The following is a 14,425-nucleotide window of genomic DNA, read 5'->3' on the forward strand; positions in this document are numbered from 1 at the left end:
CATATACGGCTGTCACGTGACAAAAGAATGAATGACTTGGAGAAGCAGACTTTAAAGGTGAATTATTCTTTCTGTTTCCTGTGTGAGCAATGCATAGCGTATACAGCTGTCACGTGACAAAAGAACGAATGACTTGGACAAGAAGACTTTAGAGGTGAACTAATCAGTTCTGTTTCATGTGGAGCAATGCATAGCATATATGGCTGTCACCTGACAAAAGAACGAACGACTTGGACAAGAAGATTTTAGAGGTGAACTAATCATTTCTGTTTCATGTGTGAGCAATGCATAGCGTATATGTCTGTCACGTGACAAAAGAACGAATGACTTGGACCAAAAGACTCGACAGGTGAACGTCATGGTTACTTGTGTAACCTCCGTTCCCTGATGGAGGGAACGAGACATTGTGTTGATGTAGTGACACTAGGGGTCACTCTTGGGAGCCCGAGACACCTCTGGTCTTTGATAAAAGGCCAATGAAATTGGCGAGTGGTATTTGCATGCCACTCCCCCAGACATACGGGTATAAAAGGAGCTGATATGCAACCACTCATACAGGTTTTATGTTGAGGAGCCGAGACAAAGTCCGGCCATTTCAGCGGGTAGTTCAGCATTGTGGGACACAACGTCTCGTTCCCTCCATCAGGGAACGGAGGTTACACAAGTACCCATGACATTCCCTATCTGTCACTTACTCGACGTTGTGTCGATGTAGTGACACTAGGGGTCCCTATACGAAATCCCACAATTGGTTGAACTGTGTTACGTGAACTGGCGGTGTGTGGTGGGCAGACCACTGTGTGCCTCATAGCCAGCACACCAGGTCAACACGTAACCTCCCCCAACATAGTTATGAGTGTCGAACGGCCCTTTGGGGACAAGTCGACTGCCCAGACAGGCTAACCCAGTCGTGGCCTCTTTTCCCCTTCTTTTTTTCCACTCCCTAAAAAAGAAGGGGGATTATCCGACTGGGCCGCCAGGTCTAGTCAGGGGGTGTCCCTCCCAAGGGGAAGGCACTGCGGAGACCACACCTCGCCTAAAGAGGGGGGGGATATTTAAGTGGAAAAATACGTCACATGGTCTTTCCGACCATTTGGAGAGTCTTCAAGGTAGAGCCTACCCAATGGGGGAGGAGTTACTACAAACATGGAGACTAGGGCAGAGGGGCTCTGCCCAAGGAAGACGCAGTTTGCCAACAGGGAAACGAATTAGCAGAAGATATACATCGCATGGGGTTAGCCTTACAGGGAACCACCACATGCGGAGCACCTACCCCAGAACAGGACTCTTAGTTAGCATGTGTACTGGGCCGGCAGCGAGTCTCTTTGAAAACTCGACTGCCACAGGGCTCGGAGGAAGTGAACCAGGAAACAAAGTTTGTGAACACTACTGGGAATTAATGGTGCACGTCTTCAGCTCAAAAGGAGGTGGAAGGCACTATGTGCAAGCGATACACCCGGCCGGCTATCCCGGGTTTATCCACTTGTATTGCGCCCCAATCCACCCGGAGGTTGTAGAACCTTGCAAAGGTGTTGGGTGTTGCCCAGCCTGCTGCTCTGAAAATGTCTGTTAGAGAGGCACCCCTGGCCAGGGTCCAGGAGGCCGCTACACCCCTGGTAGAATGGGATCGTAGCCCTACCGGGGGCGGCATGTCCTGGGCGTGATATATCATAGTTATGGCGTCAATGAGCCAGTGGGCGATCCTCTGCTTGGAGACAGCGCTTCCTTTCTGCTGTGCACCAAAGCAGACAAAGAGGAACCTGATGATCAGGTCGTGCTTCCCTAAGGACTTACCATCGACTGTGTTGTGGTGTGCTGTTATGGCGGCAACGTACACCTTCAAGGTGGAAGGGGACAGCCTCCCTTCCAACCTCTCCTGCAGGAAGGAAAGCACTGATCCGACTGCGCATCTCTGGGTGTCTTCAAATTGGGAAAAACACCACTTAGCGAACAGACGCCACTTAAAGGCATTCAGGCGCCTCGTAGAGGGGGCCCTAGCCTGAGTGATCATGTCTACCACCGCAGGTGGCTGCGTGCCCGTTGCAAACAGTGCCCCAGCCCGTTTTGGAGGCGTCCGTCGTGGCCACGACGCGCCAGGAGACCAGTTCTAGGGTAACACCTGCCCGTAGAAACGAGAGGTCGGTCCAAGGGATAAAAAGACGGTGACAGACCGGCGTGATGACCACACGATGTGTCCTGTGGTGCCATGCCCATCTCGGGACTCGAGTCTGAAGCCAGTGCTGAAGCGGTCTCATATGCATCAACCCGAGCGGGGTGGCCACCGCTGAGGATGCCATATGCCCCAGGAGCCTCTGAAAAAGTTTCAGTGGAACCGCTGTTTTCTGATTGAATGCCTTCAAACAGGCCAACACCGACTGGGCACGCTCGTTCGTGAGGCGAACTCCAAACCGAGAAAAGAGATGCTCTGAACCGGGAGGAGCTTGCTCTTTTCCCAGTTAACCTGAAGCCTTAGTCGGCTGAGGTGTGAGAGCACCAAGTCCTTGTGTTCCCACAGGAAGGGTCTGTGTCGAGGAAGGATCGAGATGTGGAAGTACGCATCCTTCAGGTCTACCGCCACAGAATGCGTTTTTGCGTCAGCACCTTGAACGGGAGTCTGTGTAAAGCCCGGTTCAGTACTCGCAGGTCCAAGATTGGCCGCAACCCACCACCTTTTTTCGGTACGATGAAGTAGGAGCTGTAAATCTCCTTCTTCATATCGGCTGAATGGACAGGTTCTATCGCGCCCTTCTTTAGGAGGGTAGCGATCTCCGCGTGCAAGGTAGCAGCGTTTTAGTCCTTCACCAAGGTGAAGTGGATACCGCTGAACCTGGGCAGACGCCTGGCGAACTGAATCGCACAGCCGAGTCAGACGGTCCGGACCAGCCATCGCGATGGATTGGAAAGCGCAAGCTACGCGTCCAAGTTCCGCGTCCAAGTTCTGCGCAAGGGGGACCAAAGGGACTACGTCGACTGTCACATCGGGGGCAGATTTGTGCCACGGCTGGGCGCTCAGGGGCAGGAGACCACAGCTGGAGTGCCAAACCTGCCAAATAGAGTGGTGGACGGTGGTCGTGATGACGGCCGTGCACACCAGATACATGACCCAGGGAACAAGGAAACTGCTCTTGCTGAACTCTTGAGTACTGCAGCCACTTGGGCATGCAGCGCAATTAAATGCAAAGGTAACAAAAAGATTCTTCTCCCGGCCTTCAACTGGGAGATGGATAGGTCTGCTTACCAGCTCCAGAGCAGCGGGCTTCATCATCCCTGGGTTGCCCGTCTCAAGGGCGCTTTGAAGCCTTTCACGGGTTCTTGGCAGCTGCGAGATGGCGTCTGCTTCCTGCGGTGGGCTCCACGCCGGGGCCAGGCTGAAGGGGCATGCTGCGGTGGAGCCGGTGCAGTCACCGCAGGGGGTCCCATTGGGGTCCCCAAATCGCCCCCAGTGCTAGCCGTGCTGGCCTCATACCTGTGGGTAAAAGGACCGAGGCAGGGAGCCTCTGGGGTGGCTTGCTTTCTTACGAAGGCGAGCCGCCCACATCGTTGTCATGGATATGTCTTTGCAATGAGTACATGACCATCCAAGAATGCTGTCTCCGTGTGAGCAGTGCCCAGACACGAAAGACAGTGATCGTGACCGTCAGAAGGCGAGAGATAACAAGCACAACCAGGAATAATACACAATCGGAAAGTCATCTTTAAAAAGACGCGTCTTTAAAAAGACGTTCCGTGTGTGCCGCTCTTTTAGAGAAATATACTCTTTTAGAGAAATATACTCTTATTTCTGCTGAAGCGCCAGGGGCATTCTCTGCAGTGCACCAATGCAGAGGAGGGAGAAGCCACTGAAATGCGCCGTCAGATCCAGCATATGTGAATGAACAGTCGTGGGAATTCAGCTCAGTGAGCATGACCATTCGGCTTCGAAGAGAAAATCTGAATGAGTGGTTGCATACCAGCTCCTTTTATACCCGTATGTCCGGGGGAGTGGCATGCAAATACCACTCGCCAATTTTCATTGGCCTTTTATCAAAGACCAGAGGTGTCTCGGGCTCCCAAGAGTGACCCCTAGTGTCACTACATCGACACAACATCGAGTGACTGACAGATAGGAAACTAATCATTTCTGTTTCATGTGTGAGCAATGCATAGTGTATACGTCTGTCACGTGACAAAAGAACGAATAACTTGGACCAAAAGACTCGACAGGTGAACTAATCATTTCTATTTCCTGTGTGAGCAATGCATAGCTTATGTGGCTGTCACGTGACAAAAGAACTAATGACTTGGACCAAAAGACTCGACAGGTGAACTCATCATTTCTGTTTCATGTGTGAGCAATGCATAGTGTATACGGCTGTCACATGACAAAAGAACGAACGACTTGGACAAGAAGACTCGACAGGTGAATGTGGCAGCGGGGGCATGGTCAAGCGTCCATCCAGAGAGAGAGAAAGCGGTAAATGCACTTGCACCTGAGCTAGATTATGTTTAACACCTGTCTGTGAGGTGAACTAATAATTTCTGTTTCCTGTGTGTGTGTGTGTGTGTGTGTGTGTGTGTGTGTGTGTGTATGTGCATAGCGTATACGGCTGTCACGTGACAAAATAACGAACGATTTGGACCAAAAGAGTTGAAACGTGAACTAAATCATTTCTGTTTCCTGTTCATATGCGGTTTTCACATAAGAAACGAACGGAGGTTGCGCAATGCACATGCGCAGCTAGCACAAAATGAACGAATCACTCTCTGAGACTACTCGTTCTTCTGAGTCACATAAAAGATTTGAATCAGCGGAGATAAGGTCCATAGCAGAGTTACTCCGTAAGGCAGCGAATCGTAAGAACGAGATCCTTTGCTCTACTTTTAAGTCATAGATTGTGTAAATTGAGTCGGTATATGTCAGTATTGAGTTATTTTGAGAATTTAACTCATCTTTGTAATGTCTTGTGTTTGTACAGAAGGTACAGCACACACCTCGGCCTCATCATCTCTGTTAACTTCTGAAGCGAGGCAAACGATAGATGGTAGGTATATACATCGATAAAGGGTTTTGTTTAAGTTTGTTTGATGTTTTATTTAAATAAATGTAACTTGGATTTCAAATGATTGAGTGCTGCTCAACAACTCGCTTCCAAAACTGATAGTGATGACCCTACATATACAGCATCCTAACTGCAAAAAACATTACATGTGACTTATTTGAAACATTCTACGTCAGTGGTTCTCAACCTTTTTGACACCAAGGCCCCCCATTGTCGGAGAAAATATTCAAAGGCCACCTCATCTAGGCTATTAGATATTTATATTATAAAATATATCTATTATAAGATATTTCCTTAAAACGTGTGATTCCAGAAATATGAAACAGAATTGATTAGTTCACCTCTACAGTCTTCTAGTCCAAGTCTTTCGTTCTTTTGTCACGTGACAGCGGTATACGCTAAGAATGGCAAAGAAAAAGGCACTTTTGAAACAGAAAAACAAAAAGAAAAGGTTAGAGTGGGCAAAGAAACACAGACATTGGACAACAGATAATTGGAAAAGAGTGTTATGGATCTTAACCCCATTGAGCTTTTGTGGGATCAGCTAGACTGTACGGTGTGTGAGAAGTGCCTGACAAGACAGCCACATCTATGGCAAGTGCTACAGGAAGCGTGGGGTAAAATGTCACCTGAGTATCTGGACAAACTGACAGCTAGAATGCCAAGGATCTGCAAAGCTGTCATTGCTGCACATGGAGGATTTTTGATGAGAACTCTTTGAAGTAGTTTAAGTTCTTTTTTTCAAATTGTAATAGTAATTTTTCATGTTATTAATGTCCTGACTATACATTGTGATCAGTTAAATGACACTTTAGTGAATAAAAGTACCAATTTCATTCTATAAGAGCAAAATCTGTACATTATTCCAAACTTTTGGCCACCAGTGTATATAATTATATTTTGTAGAAGGCACAGGGGGAAATCTATATATACATACAGTATATATATATATATATATATATATATATATATATATATATATTGGATGCAATAGGTTCTTGCATCCAATTTTCTTGCCATTTCAAAATGAGTTGGTGGTGTTACATAAATTGTTAAAATATGAGTGTAGCAAAAATGCCCTTCTATTATGCCATTTTTAAGTCTTCTTTGAAGATTAAAGGTGCACTCAGTAATTTTTTCCCCATTAAAAAAGTTTTACTCCAACAGAAATGAATTGTTTTTTTGTTTTGTTTTTTATGCAACAAACTACAGATTGCTTGAATAATCTTATTTTGTAAGACAGAACAGCAGTCATATAAATAATTATGGGATCACCTTCAGTGTAAAAAGCTGCAGAATCTTTTTGATTTTCTTGAATTTCTTTCCCTTTTCTCGCTCTCTTTGGTGACAGTGGTGGAGAACTCCAGTTATCACAGTTTTGAGGTAATCATGTTTAATATTGACTGTCATACAAAATATAACCTGGACATTTTAAGAAGGACTTTAAGAAGGATTTGAATGCAGCATTTTTAAACAAAAATCTAAATAATGTCTAAATATCTAATGAAAAATATTTTCATCATTGAAATATCTGACACAAAATCAGAATCTTTTTTTATTCATCAGAACATGAGAATTTACCTTCTCATTTGACACTTGCTCAACACGTAACAATACACAGTTATAATAAATACCGTGTACATATTATAATATGTAATAATACAAGATACGTGTAATGTTTTGTGTGAATATGCAAATTTGATAGAAACGCCACTAATGAGGATTGTGATTAGCTACTATACGTTGATTTATGAGGGCTAAAATGTCCATTCAAGTCAGAGATTTCTTTGGCATTTAAAAGACAGAGGTCCAGTTAATTCATCAAATATCACACTTTAATAACGCAACGGTTTGTGATGGACAGGATGACGTCAGCGCCGTCTCGCCGCTCGTACTCGCGGCGCCGTGACCGCGCGCTGCGCGAGAGGAAGGAAGAATAACAGCCTCACGCTGACAAACGGGGTCACGAACTATGACCTTTCACTGGAGTGCAACAATAACAAATAATATGAAATAAAACCGTCCATGTCACAGGTAAGCGGCTTTTCCTTTTTGCACGTTGCACAATGTTTTTCTAAAACGCTCATCATGTTTGTGATGGACAGAAACAAAAACAGTGCTTTAGAAGCCCGTGCATAAGCCACATCTAGTGTATATAGGTATAATTAAACGATCGTAATGCAGTACGCTGGTTAACAGATGAACTTTGACCTTTGCCACCGTGGGTCCTACAGTGGGTTTATTTCCATATATTCAAAAACACAGCACGGACATATTAGTGGATAGTTTTGTGCTGTCCTCAGACTTAAAAACTGCCAGTAAGAAGCACGAATGTGATGTAAATAATTTGTATGCACATTTTGCAAAGGCGTCGCGTTTTTCTTGGCTTTGTCCCAGATTCTCCATGTTGTTCCGTGTTTTGAACAGAACTTCCGGGATAGATGCCGTGTGAGTCATTTAAATACTAATTAACCAATCAGATACTCGATCGATGATGACGTACAATTACAGCGGCCAATCAGTGAAAGACCTTACTGTAAATCATATAAATGAATTGTAAAAGATTCTCCTGTTGTATGGCGATGGTGTTCACATCAATGAAATGTTCATGCAAATTAATAGTAACAAATAGATGTAAAAATAATAAAACATATTGTAGTCAATTGTCCATTAACCCTAGAAGTGCACAATATTCAACAATGAACATTGAAATGTAATGTATTTCAAATGTAAAGCACATTATTAATAATTAATTAAAACTCCCAAAATCAGAATTATGTAATTATACATTTAATGATAATGAAATATAAATAGGCATTACAGTTGCATTATAATGTACACTGATACAACAATACTACAATATTAACATTTATTATGTCAGAAGCTGGTGAATGAAAATTTTAACTGGATGAATTTTGCATAATGAAAATGAAGCCTTTTATTATGATCCTTATTTGCATTGTTATATTTATTAAAGATTAAGCACATTTAAACCCTAAATTCAGGGTTCCCGTGATCATGGAAATTTTAAGGAATTTTACATTGTTATTTCCTGTGTTACGGTTACAATAATAAATGATAAATCAAAATCATTCATAAATGAGGTTGATTCATCAATGTCTGACTACACACTATTTTTTAGACCTTTGTATTAGAAGAAAATTGAATAATGGTCTCCCAATTTTCTGTTACAGTTCCCATGTACAGATGAGTGATGTACAAACCCAGAATATATTTAAAACATTAGATCTTTTGCAACTCGTCTAGTTCTATTTAAATGATTGTTCTTATTAACAATGCTGGCTATTATTAATCGAAAAATGATTTGTAGTCAAAGTTAATGGACAAATGGCACGTGTGGAATTACTTACAATTGGGCCTAATAATAGTGTGAACAATAACCAATACTGAAAGTCATTTTACTTTGAGTTTGTTTGTTTTTATTTGAACATTATGCATAAAAACAATGGGTTGTGAATGTGTATTGATAAAAACAGTACATATTACAAATCTGGTTTAGGTCTTCAGCACCCACAAATAATTTTTTTTAAAATCCTTTAAAACAGACATATTTTCTAAATCTGTTTATTAGTGATTTATCTGAAGAGTGTTTTGAACATACTAATTTAAAACAAAGAATCAGATATTCTATAGTGTACTCTCCTTTTTTATATGCATGTTAAATATGAGATCAGAGAAGAAGAATGATTCGTGTTTATGCTATTTGCTAGAGACACATCTGGATCAAAGTGCCTAGGCAATCAAATACTGCAGATATGAACTCAGTCTAAAGGAATATCATGTGCTTGCACTACTTATTGACAATGCATTGTTATCTATGTGATTGGCACACAGGTGGAGGGATCGTTGGCAGGTGTATTTATTATTTATAAATATAAAAACACACCGATCCTCCACCTGGTCGTGTAATGGTTAGACGGAGACCTGATCAGAAGCATATTAAGTGCTTATGAAGTGCAGAACGGCAGATGAATAATTGATTTTGCTTGGGCGGGGTGGCTGTCAAACATTTTTTAAACCTGTCCATGTTTCTAAAATTCTCTCAGGGTGCTTTCACACTGGCAGTTTAGTTCGAAACACAGCATGGTTCGCATGAAAAATTGGTAATGTGAAAGCTGTCATGCGGACCGAGGAGCGCACTGTGGTATCGAACCCGAGACTACCTGTAGGAGGTGGTCTGAGTTCGGTTGCAATGGAACTGTAGCGTGATTTGCGTGAATGTGAAAGCAACTCGGACTCGGGTGCGCACTCGTTCAGGAAGTAAAGTAACCTGCACATGCGTTTTAGCCGATGACGACATCTATCTATCTGTACACCTTATAAATACTATATATAAATACTATTATAGGTTATAAATATAGGGTATAATAGGAGATGACAGTGGCGATAACTTCACCTTGGACACGAGCGTGAGTATGCGTGCAGTGTAAACAAAGATGCAAATGAATTCCTTGCAATCAGCTGTCTCCTCAGCAGCACCAAGCCGCCTTCCCCTGGACATCTGATGAGTTACACCTTGAAGTGCACATATACGCAGTTGTCGTTCACTCTGCTTTGCATAATGGCACCAAAAAAAAAAAAAAAGTATGATGAGTCACGTTGTGTTCTCCATGCGTGTTTGTGATGACATAAGATGAACGCAAATGGACCGGGGTTCGATAGAATCAAGTGAGTGTAAAACCAGACCAAAGCTGCGGGAGGCACCGGGAACAGTCGCACTCGGAATCGCAAACGTGTCCAGTGTGAAAGCCCCCTCAGTCTCACATGGAGTTCTGCCCATTGATAGATAAGCCCACACTGCGCACATGGATATTTACATATCACGATATACACAATATAGCAAAATCTCTATCTATTGACACTTTATATTGTCGCCACATTGTTTCAAAGCAGCTTTACAGAAAATAATGCTGTAACGTCTGTAATGTCTTAAATGTCTTTGAGTTCTTACTGAGCACTTTCATTGAAAAACATTGGAATCTATTGTATGAAGCATGCATATGCAGAGGTGAATGTTTCGAATCTTTTGTTAAAGAGGACTGTAGTTACCATGGAAACACACTGCCTTTGACCCTCAGAGGGAAACTGTGCCGACAGAACATCTCGCCTCATTTCCTGTGTGTGTGTATATGTGTGTTGCAGGTCCAGTCATCTCCATCAGAAAGTTCAGTGATGAGCTCCTCCCCTCAGCACATTCATATCATCACTGACCCCTCCGTCACAACAGCACAGAGAATACAGGTACACACACATATTTACCTTCATCAGAGTAGCAGTTATTAGGGCAAGGCAAGATATCAAACATTCACTTTATACTGTATTCCTGATGATTTAGCTAGCGATTTAAAATTAAACAATATCTCAGTGATTTGAATTTGCTTTTTATTTGCCCAGTAAGTTTCCTAAAGAGCATATCATTAGAGCTCTTTCACGATCCTTCCTTGTCTCGTGACTCATGAATATAAGAGCATTATGACAAGGGGCTCCTTTTTCATGAAAGCACAAATCACAGTGCTACGCGCAACGACCGCGTCCAACATCTTATAAAATTTTGAGCACTAAGTCTAAGTGCAATTTTCATGCCAGCGCAAAGCCCAGGTGGGCGTGTGCGTGAGTGTTTGCGCTATCTGTGGGTGTATGCGTGCAAACTGTGGGTGTATTGTATGTAAATGAAGTGGCACAAAGCGCAATTTGATATTTTCCTGAGAAATAGATAATTACACTAAGATGTTTGAAAACCACGTCTTAACTCAGCACACAGTTTAAACTCAGTTCCTGCTTTTACAGTTTGGAGATTCCACCAGCAGGTGGTAATAAAGTTCATGTCCAATCTCTGAATATATAGTGAACATCAAATTATGTCCCTGACGATCACAGTTGTAGCCGTCTTGTCAAAAATCTATGAGATTTAAACTATTTTTTAGCTCATGGGTTATTTTTCAATTATTATTATTATTATGTTTACATTTATAATTGTATTTATGGTCTAATTTTTATTGTTATTTTTCCACCTGTTGTCGTTAAGTGATTTTTAAGTCACTGCGAAACAGGCCGGTGGAAGAAGATGGAGAGAGTAAAATGTTTGGGCTTGGTTTATGATTTTTTTTTTTTTTTATGAAATTGTTGATTCATTTGAAGTGTAATTTGAATTTAGAAATATTTTTGGTTTACTTTTTTCTTGTTTCAATAAATTAAATTAATTGTTCAAAATCGACCGATTGAAGTTAAGTGCGTTGCGATACAAGAATCGCATTTTCTAAGCATATAAAAGGAGCTTGTCCATTTTTCTATTCTTCTAATTCATTGCATACATTCCATTTCACTACGTACTTCTTATGAATGTGCTGTCTTTGTTTATATTGCTGATGTTTGAGGGAATGAACTATATAATAGGATGAAGAACCTCTGAATTAAATTGCACTTATACCATGGTCTCCAAGGAGGATGATCAGGAGGCCTAAGGGGTGGCTTCAGGGCTGGGAAAGGATCTGGGGGCCTGATGGGTGGCTTCAGGGCTGGGAATGGATCCAGAGGCCTGGGGGGTGGCTTCAGGGCTGGGAATGGATCAGGAGGCCTGGGAGGCAGCCACAGGGCAGGGACTGGGTGTGGAGGCCTGGGAGGCAGCCACAGGGCAAGGACTGGGTCAGGAGGCGGAACCGCTGGAGGAGGAGACTCTGGGGAAGCGGGCGGAGGCGCGGAAGACTCTGAGGGTGGAGCCGCGGAAGGGTCTGCGGGTGGAGCCAAGGGAGGCAGAGCTGAGGAAGGAGGAGCCGTGGAAGACTCTGGGGACAGAGCCGTGGAAGTCGGAGCCGTGAGAGGCTCGAGGGGTGGAACTGTGGAAGCCGGAGCCGTGAGAGGCTCGAGGGGCGGAGCCGTGGAAGTTGTAGCCGTGAGAGGCTCGAGGGGTCGGAGCCGTGGAAGGCGGAGCCGTGAGAGGCTCGAGGGGTCGGAGCTGTGGAAGGCGGAGCCGTGAGAGGCTCGAGGGGTCGGAGCCGTGGAAGGCGGAGTAAAGGAAGGTGGAGCCATGGAAGGCTCGGGCTGAGAGCCATGGAAGGCTCGGGGCTGAGAACCGTGGAAGAGAGTACAGGCTGAGACTGGGGATCGACCTCTGCGGTTGAGAGCTTAGGTAGAGACTGGGGATCGACCTCTGCGGTCGAGAGCTCAGGTAGAGACTGGGGATTGACCCCCGTGGTCGTGGGCACTGGCAGAGACTGGGGAATGACCTCCATGGTCGTGGGCACTGGCAGAGACTGGGGAACAACCTCTGTGGTCGTGAGCATAGGCAGAGACTAGGGAACAACCTCCATGGTCGTGAGCATAGGCAGAGACTGGGGAGGAGGAGTCCTTTTCCTTCTCCTCCTCTTCCGGCCAGCAGGAAGCGTGGTTACGGGGACGGTCGAGGCTACAGGCACGGGCACTAGTTCGTTAACCGTGGCAGGCATGGGCACTGGCTCGTTAACCGTGGCAGGCATGGGCACAGGTTGTGGCCCGGGGTTCCCGCCATAATTCACAGCATATGGGGGAAATGCAACTTCCGTGGTCGCCAACGCTGACTGTGGCAGGGAATCGACCACCGAAACCTGGAGAGGATGAGCCCCCCCAAAAAAATATATTTTGGGGAATTGTATGGAGAGGAGTTACCTTGGAAATAGGGGGCATGGAAGGCATGGAGACAGGGGCCGTGGAAGAAGTCAATTTCTGTATTAAACATGATGCGAGTGGGTTATGCATATTCAGGGTGGCTAGGATGTAATTCGCCAAGGGAAGATATTCCACCTCTGGAAGTGCTGTGGGTCTGTGGAAGTTTAATCCCATTCCATAAATGGGCTTGATGTATATGTCCGGAATTGATGTCGAAGCAGCGAGGTGAAGGAACTTGGTTGTGTATTCCAAGAGGGGAAGATCCTGCCTGAACAGCTCCAAGTATAATACTGTTGACTCCATGCTCAGTGATGTGCATATCGAGGTGAGGCTTTGTAGGAGAGGAGGATAAATGGGATTGCTGGAGTAGAGGAAGACGTTTGGAAGAGCAGGTAAATACAGGTGCATCTCAATAAATTAGAATGTCGTGGAAAAGTTCATGTATTAAATAAATTAAATGCACACAGACTGAAGTAGTTTAAGTCTTTTGTTCTTTTAATTGTGATGATTTTGGCTCACATTTAACAAAAACCCACCAATTCACTATCTCAAAAAATTAGAATACATCATAAGACCAATAAAAAAACATTTTTAGTGAATTGTTGGCCTTCTGGAAAGTATGTTCATTTACTGTATATGTACTCAATACTTGGTAGGGGCTCCTTTTGCTTTAATTACTGCCTCAATTCAGCGTGGCATGGAGGTGATCAGTTTGTGGCACTGCTGAGGTGGTATGGAAGCCCAGGTTTCTTTGACAGTGGCCTTCAGCTCATCTGGATTTTTTGGTCTCTTGTTTCTCATTTTCCTCTTGACAATACCCCATAGATTCTCTATGGGGTTCAGGTCTGGTGAGTTTGCTGGCCAGTCAAGCACACCAACACCATGGTCATTTAACCAACTTTTGGTGCTTTTGGCAGTGTGGGCAAGTGCCAAATCCTGCTGGAAAATGAAATCAGCATCTTTAAAAAGCTGGTCAGCAGAAGGAAGCATGAAGTGCTCCAAAATTTCTTGGTAAACGGGTGCAGTGACTTTGGTTTTCAAAAAAACACAATGGACCAACACCAGTGACATTGCACCCCAAATCATCACAGACTGTGGAAACTTAACACTGGACTTCAAGCAACTTGGGCTATGAGCTTATCCACCCTTCCTCCAGACTCTAGGACCTTGGTTTCCAAATGAAATACGAAACTTGCTCTCATCTGAAAAGAGGACTTTGGAACACTGGGCAACAGTCCAGTTCTTCTTCTCCTTAGCCCAGGTAAGACGCCTCTGACATTGTCTGTGGTTCAGGAGTGGCTTAACAAGAGGAATACGACAACTGTAGCCAAATTCCTTGACACGTCTGTGTGTGGTGGCTCTTGATGCCTTGACCCCAGCCTCAGTCCATTCCTTGTGAAGTTCACCCAAATTCTTGAATCGATTTTGCTTGACAATCCTCATAAGGCTGTGGTTCTCTCGATTGGTTGTGCATCTTTTTCTTCCACACTTTTTCCTTCCACTCAACTTTCTGTTAACATGCTTGGATACAGCACTCTGTGAACAGCCAGCTTCTCTGGCAATGAATGTTTGTGGCTTACCCTCCTTGTGAAGGGTGTCAATGATTGTCTTCTGGACAACTGTCAGATCAGCAGTCTTCCCCATGATTGTGTAGCCTAGTGAACCAAACTGAGAGACCATTTTGAAGGCTCAGGAAACCTTTGCAGGTGTTTTTAGTTGATTAG

The 14,425-nt window shown here is 44.1% G+C and overlaps 1 protein-coding gene across 3 annotated transcripts in view; it reads left to right on the forward strand.

Annotated features, from left to right (window-relative positions):
• The first annotated feature begins 6,938 nt into the window (after positions 1–6,938).
• Positions 6,939–14,425, forward strand: part of LOC127424279 (nuclear receptor subfamily 2 group C member 2-like) — a 54,938-nt gene continuing 47,451 nt past the window's right edge. For all 3 annotated transcript variants that reach the window (XM_051669304.1, XM_051669305.1, XM_051669307.1), the window contains exons 1-2: positions 6,939–7,073; positions 10,203–10,301. In XM_051669304.1, coding sequence (XP_051525264.1) covers positions 7,065–7,073; positions 10,203–10,301 — 108 coding nt within the window. In that variant the 5' untranslated portion in view covers positions 6,939–7,064. The remainder of the gene's footprint in view (positions 7,074–10,202; positions 10,302–14,425) is intronic.

The sequence above is a fragment of the Myxocyprinus asiaticus genome, chromosome 33, assembly GCF_019703515.2.
Source record: "Myxocyprinus asiaticus isolate MX2 ecotype Aquarium Trade chromosome 33, UBuf_Myxa_2, whole genome shotgun sequence".
In the NCBI taxonomy this organism is placed as follows: domain Eukaryota; kingdom Metazoa; phylum Chordata; class Actinopteri; order Cypriniformes; family Catostomidae; genus Myxocyprinus; species Myxocyprinus asiaticus.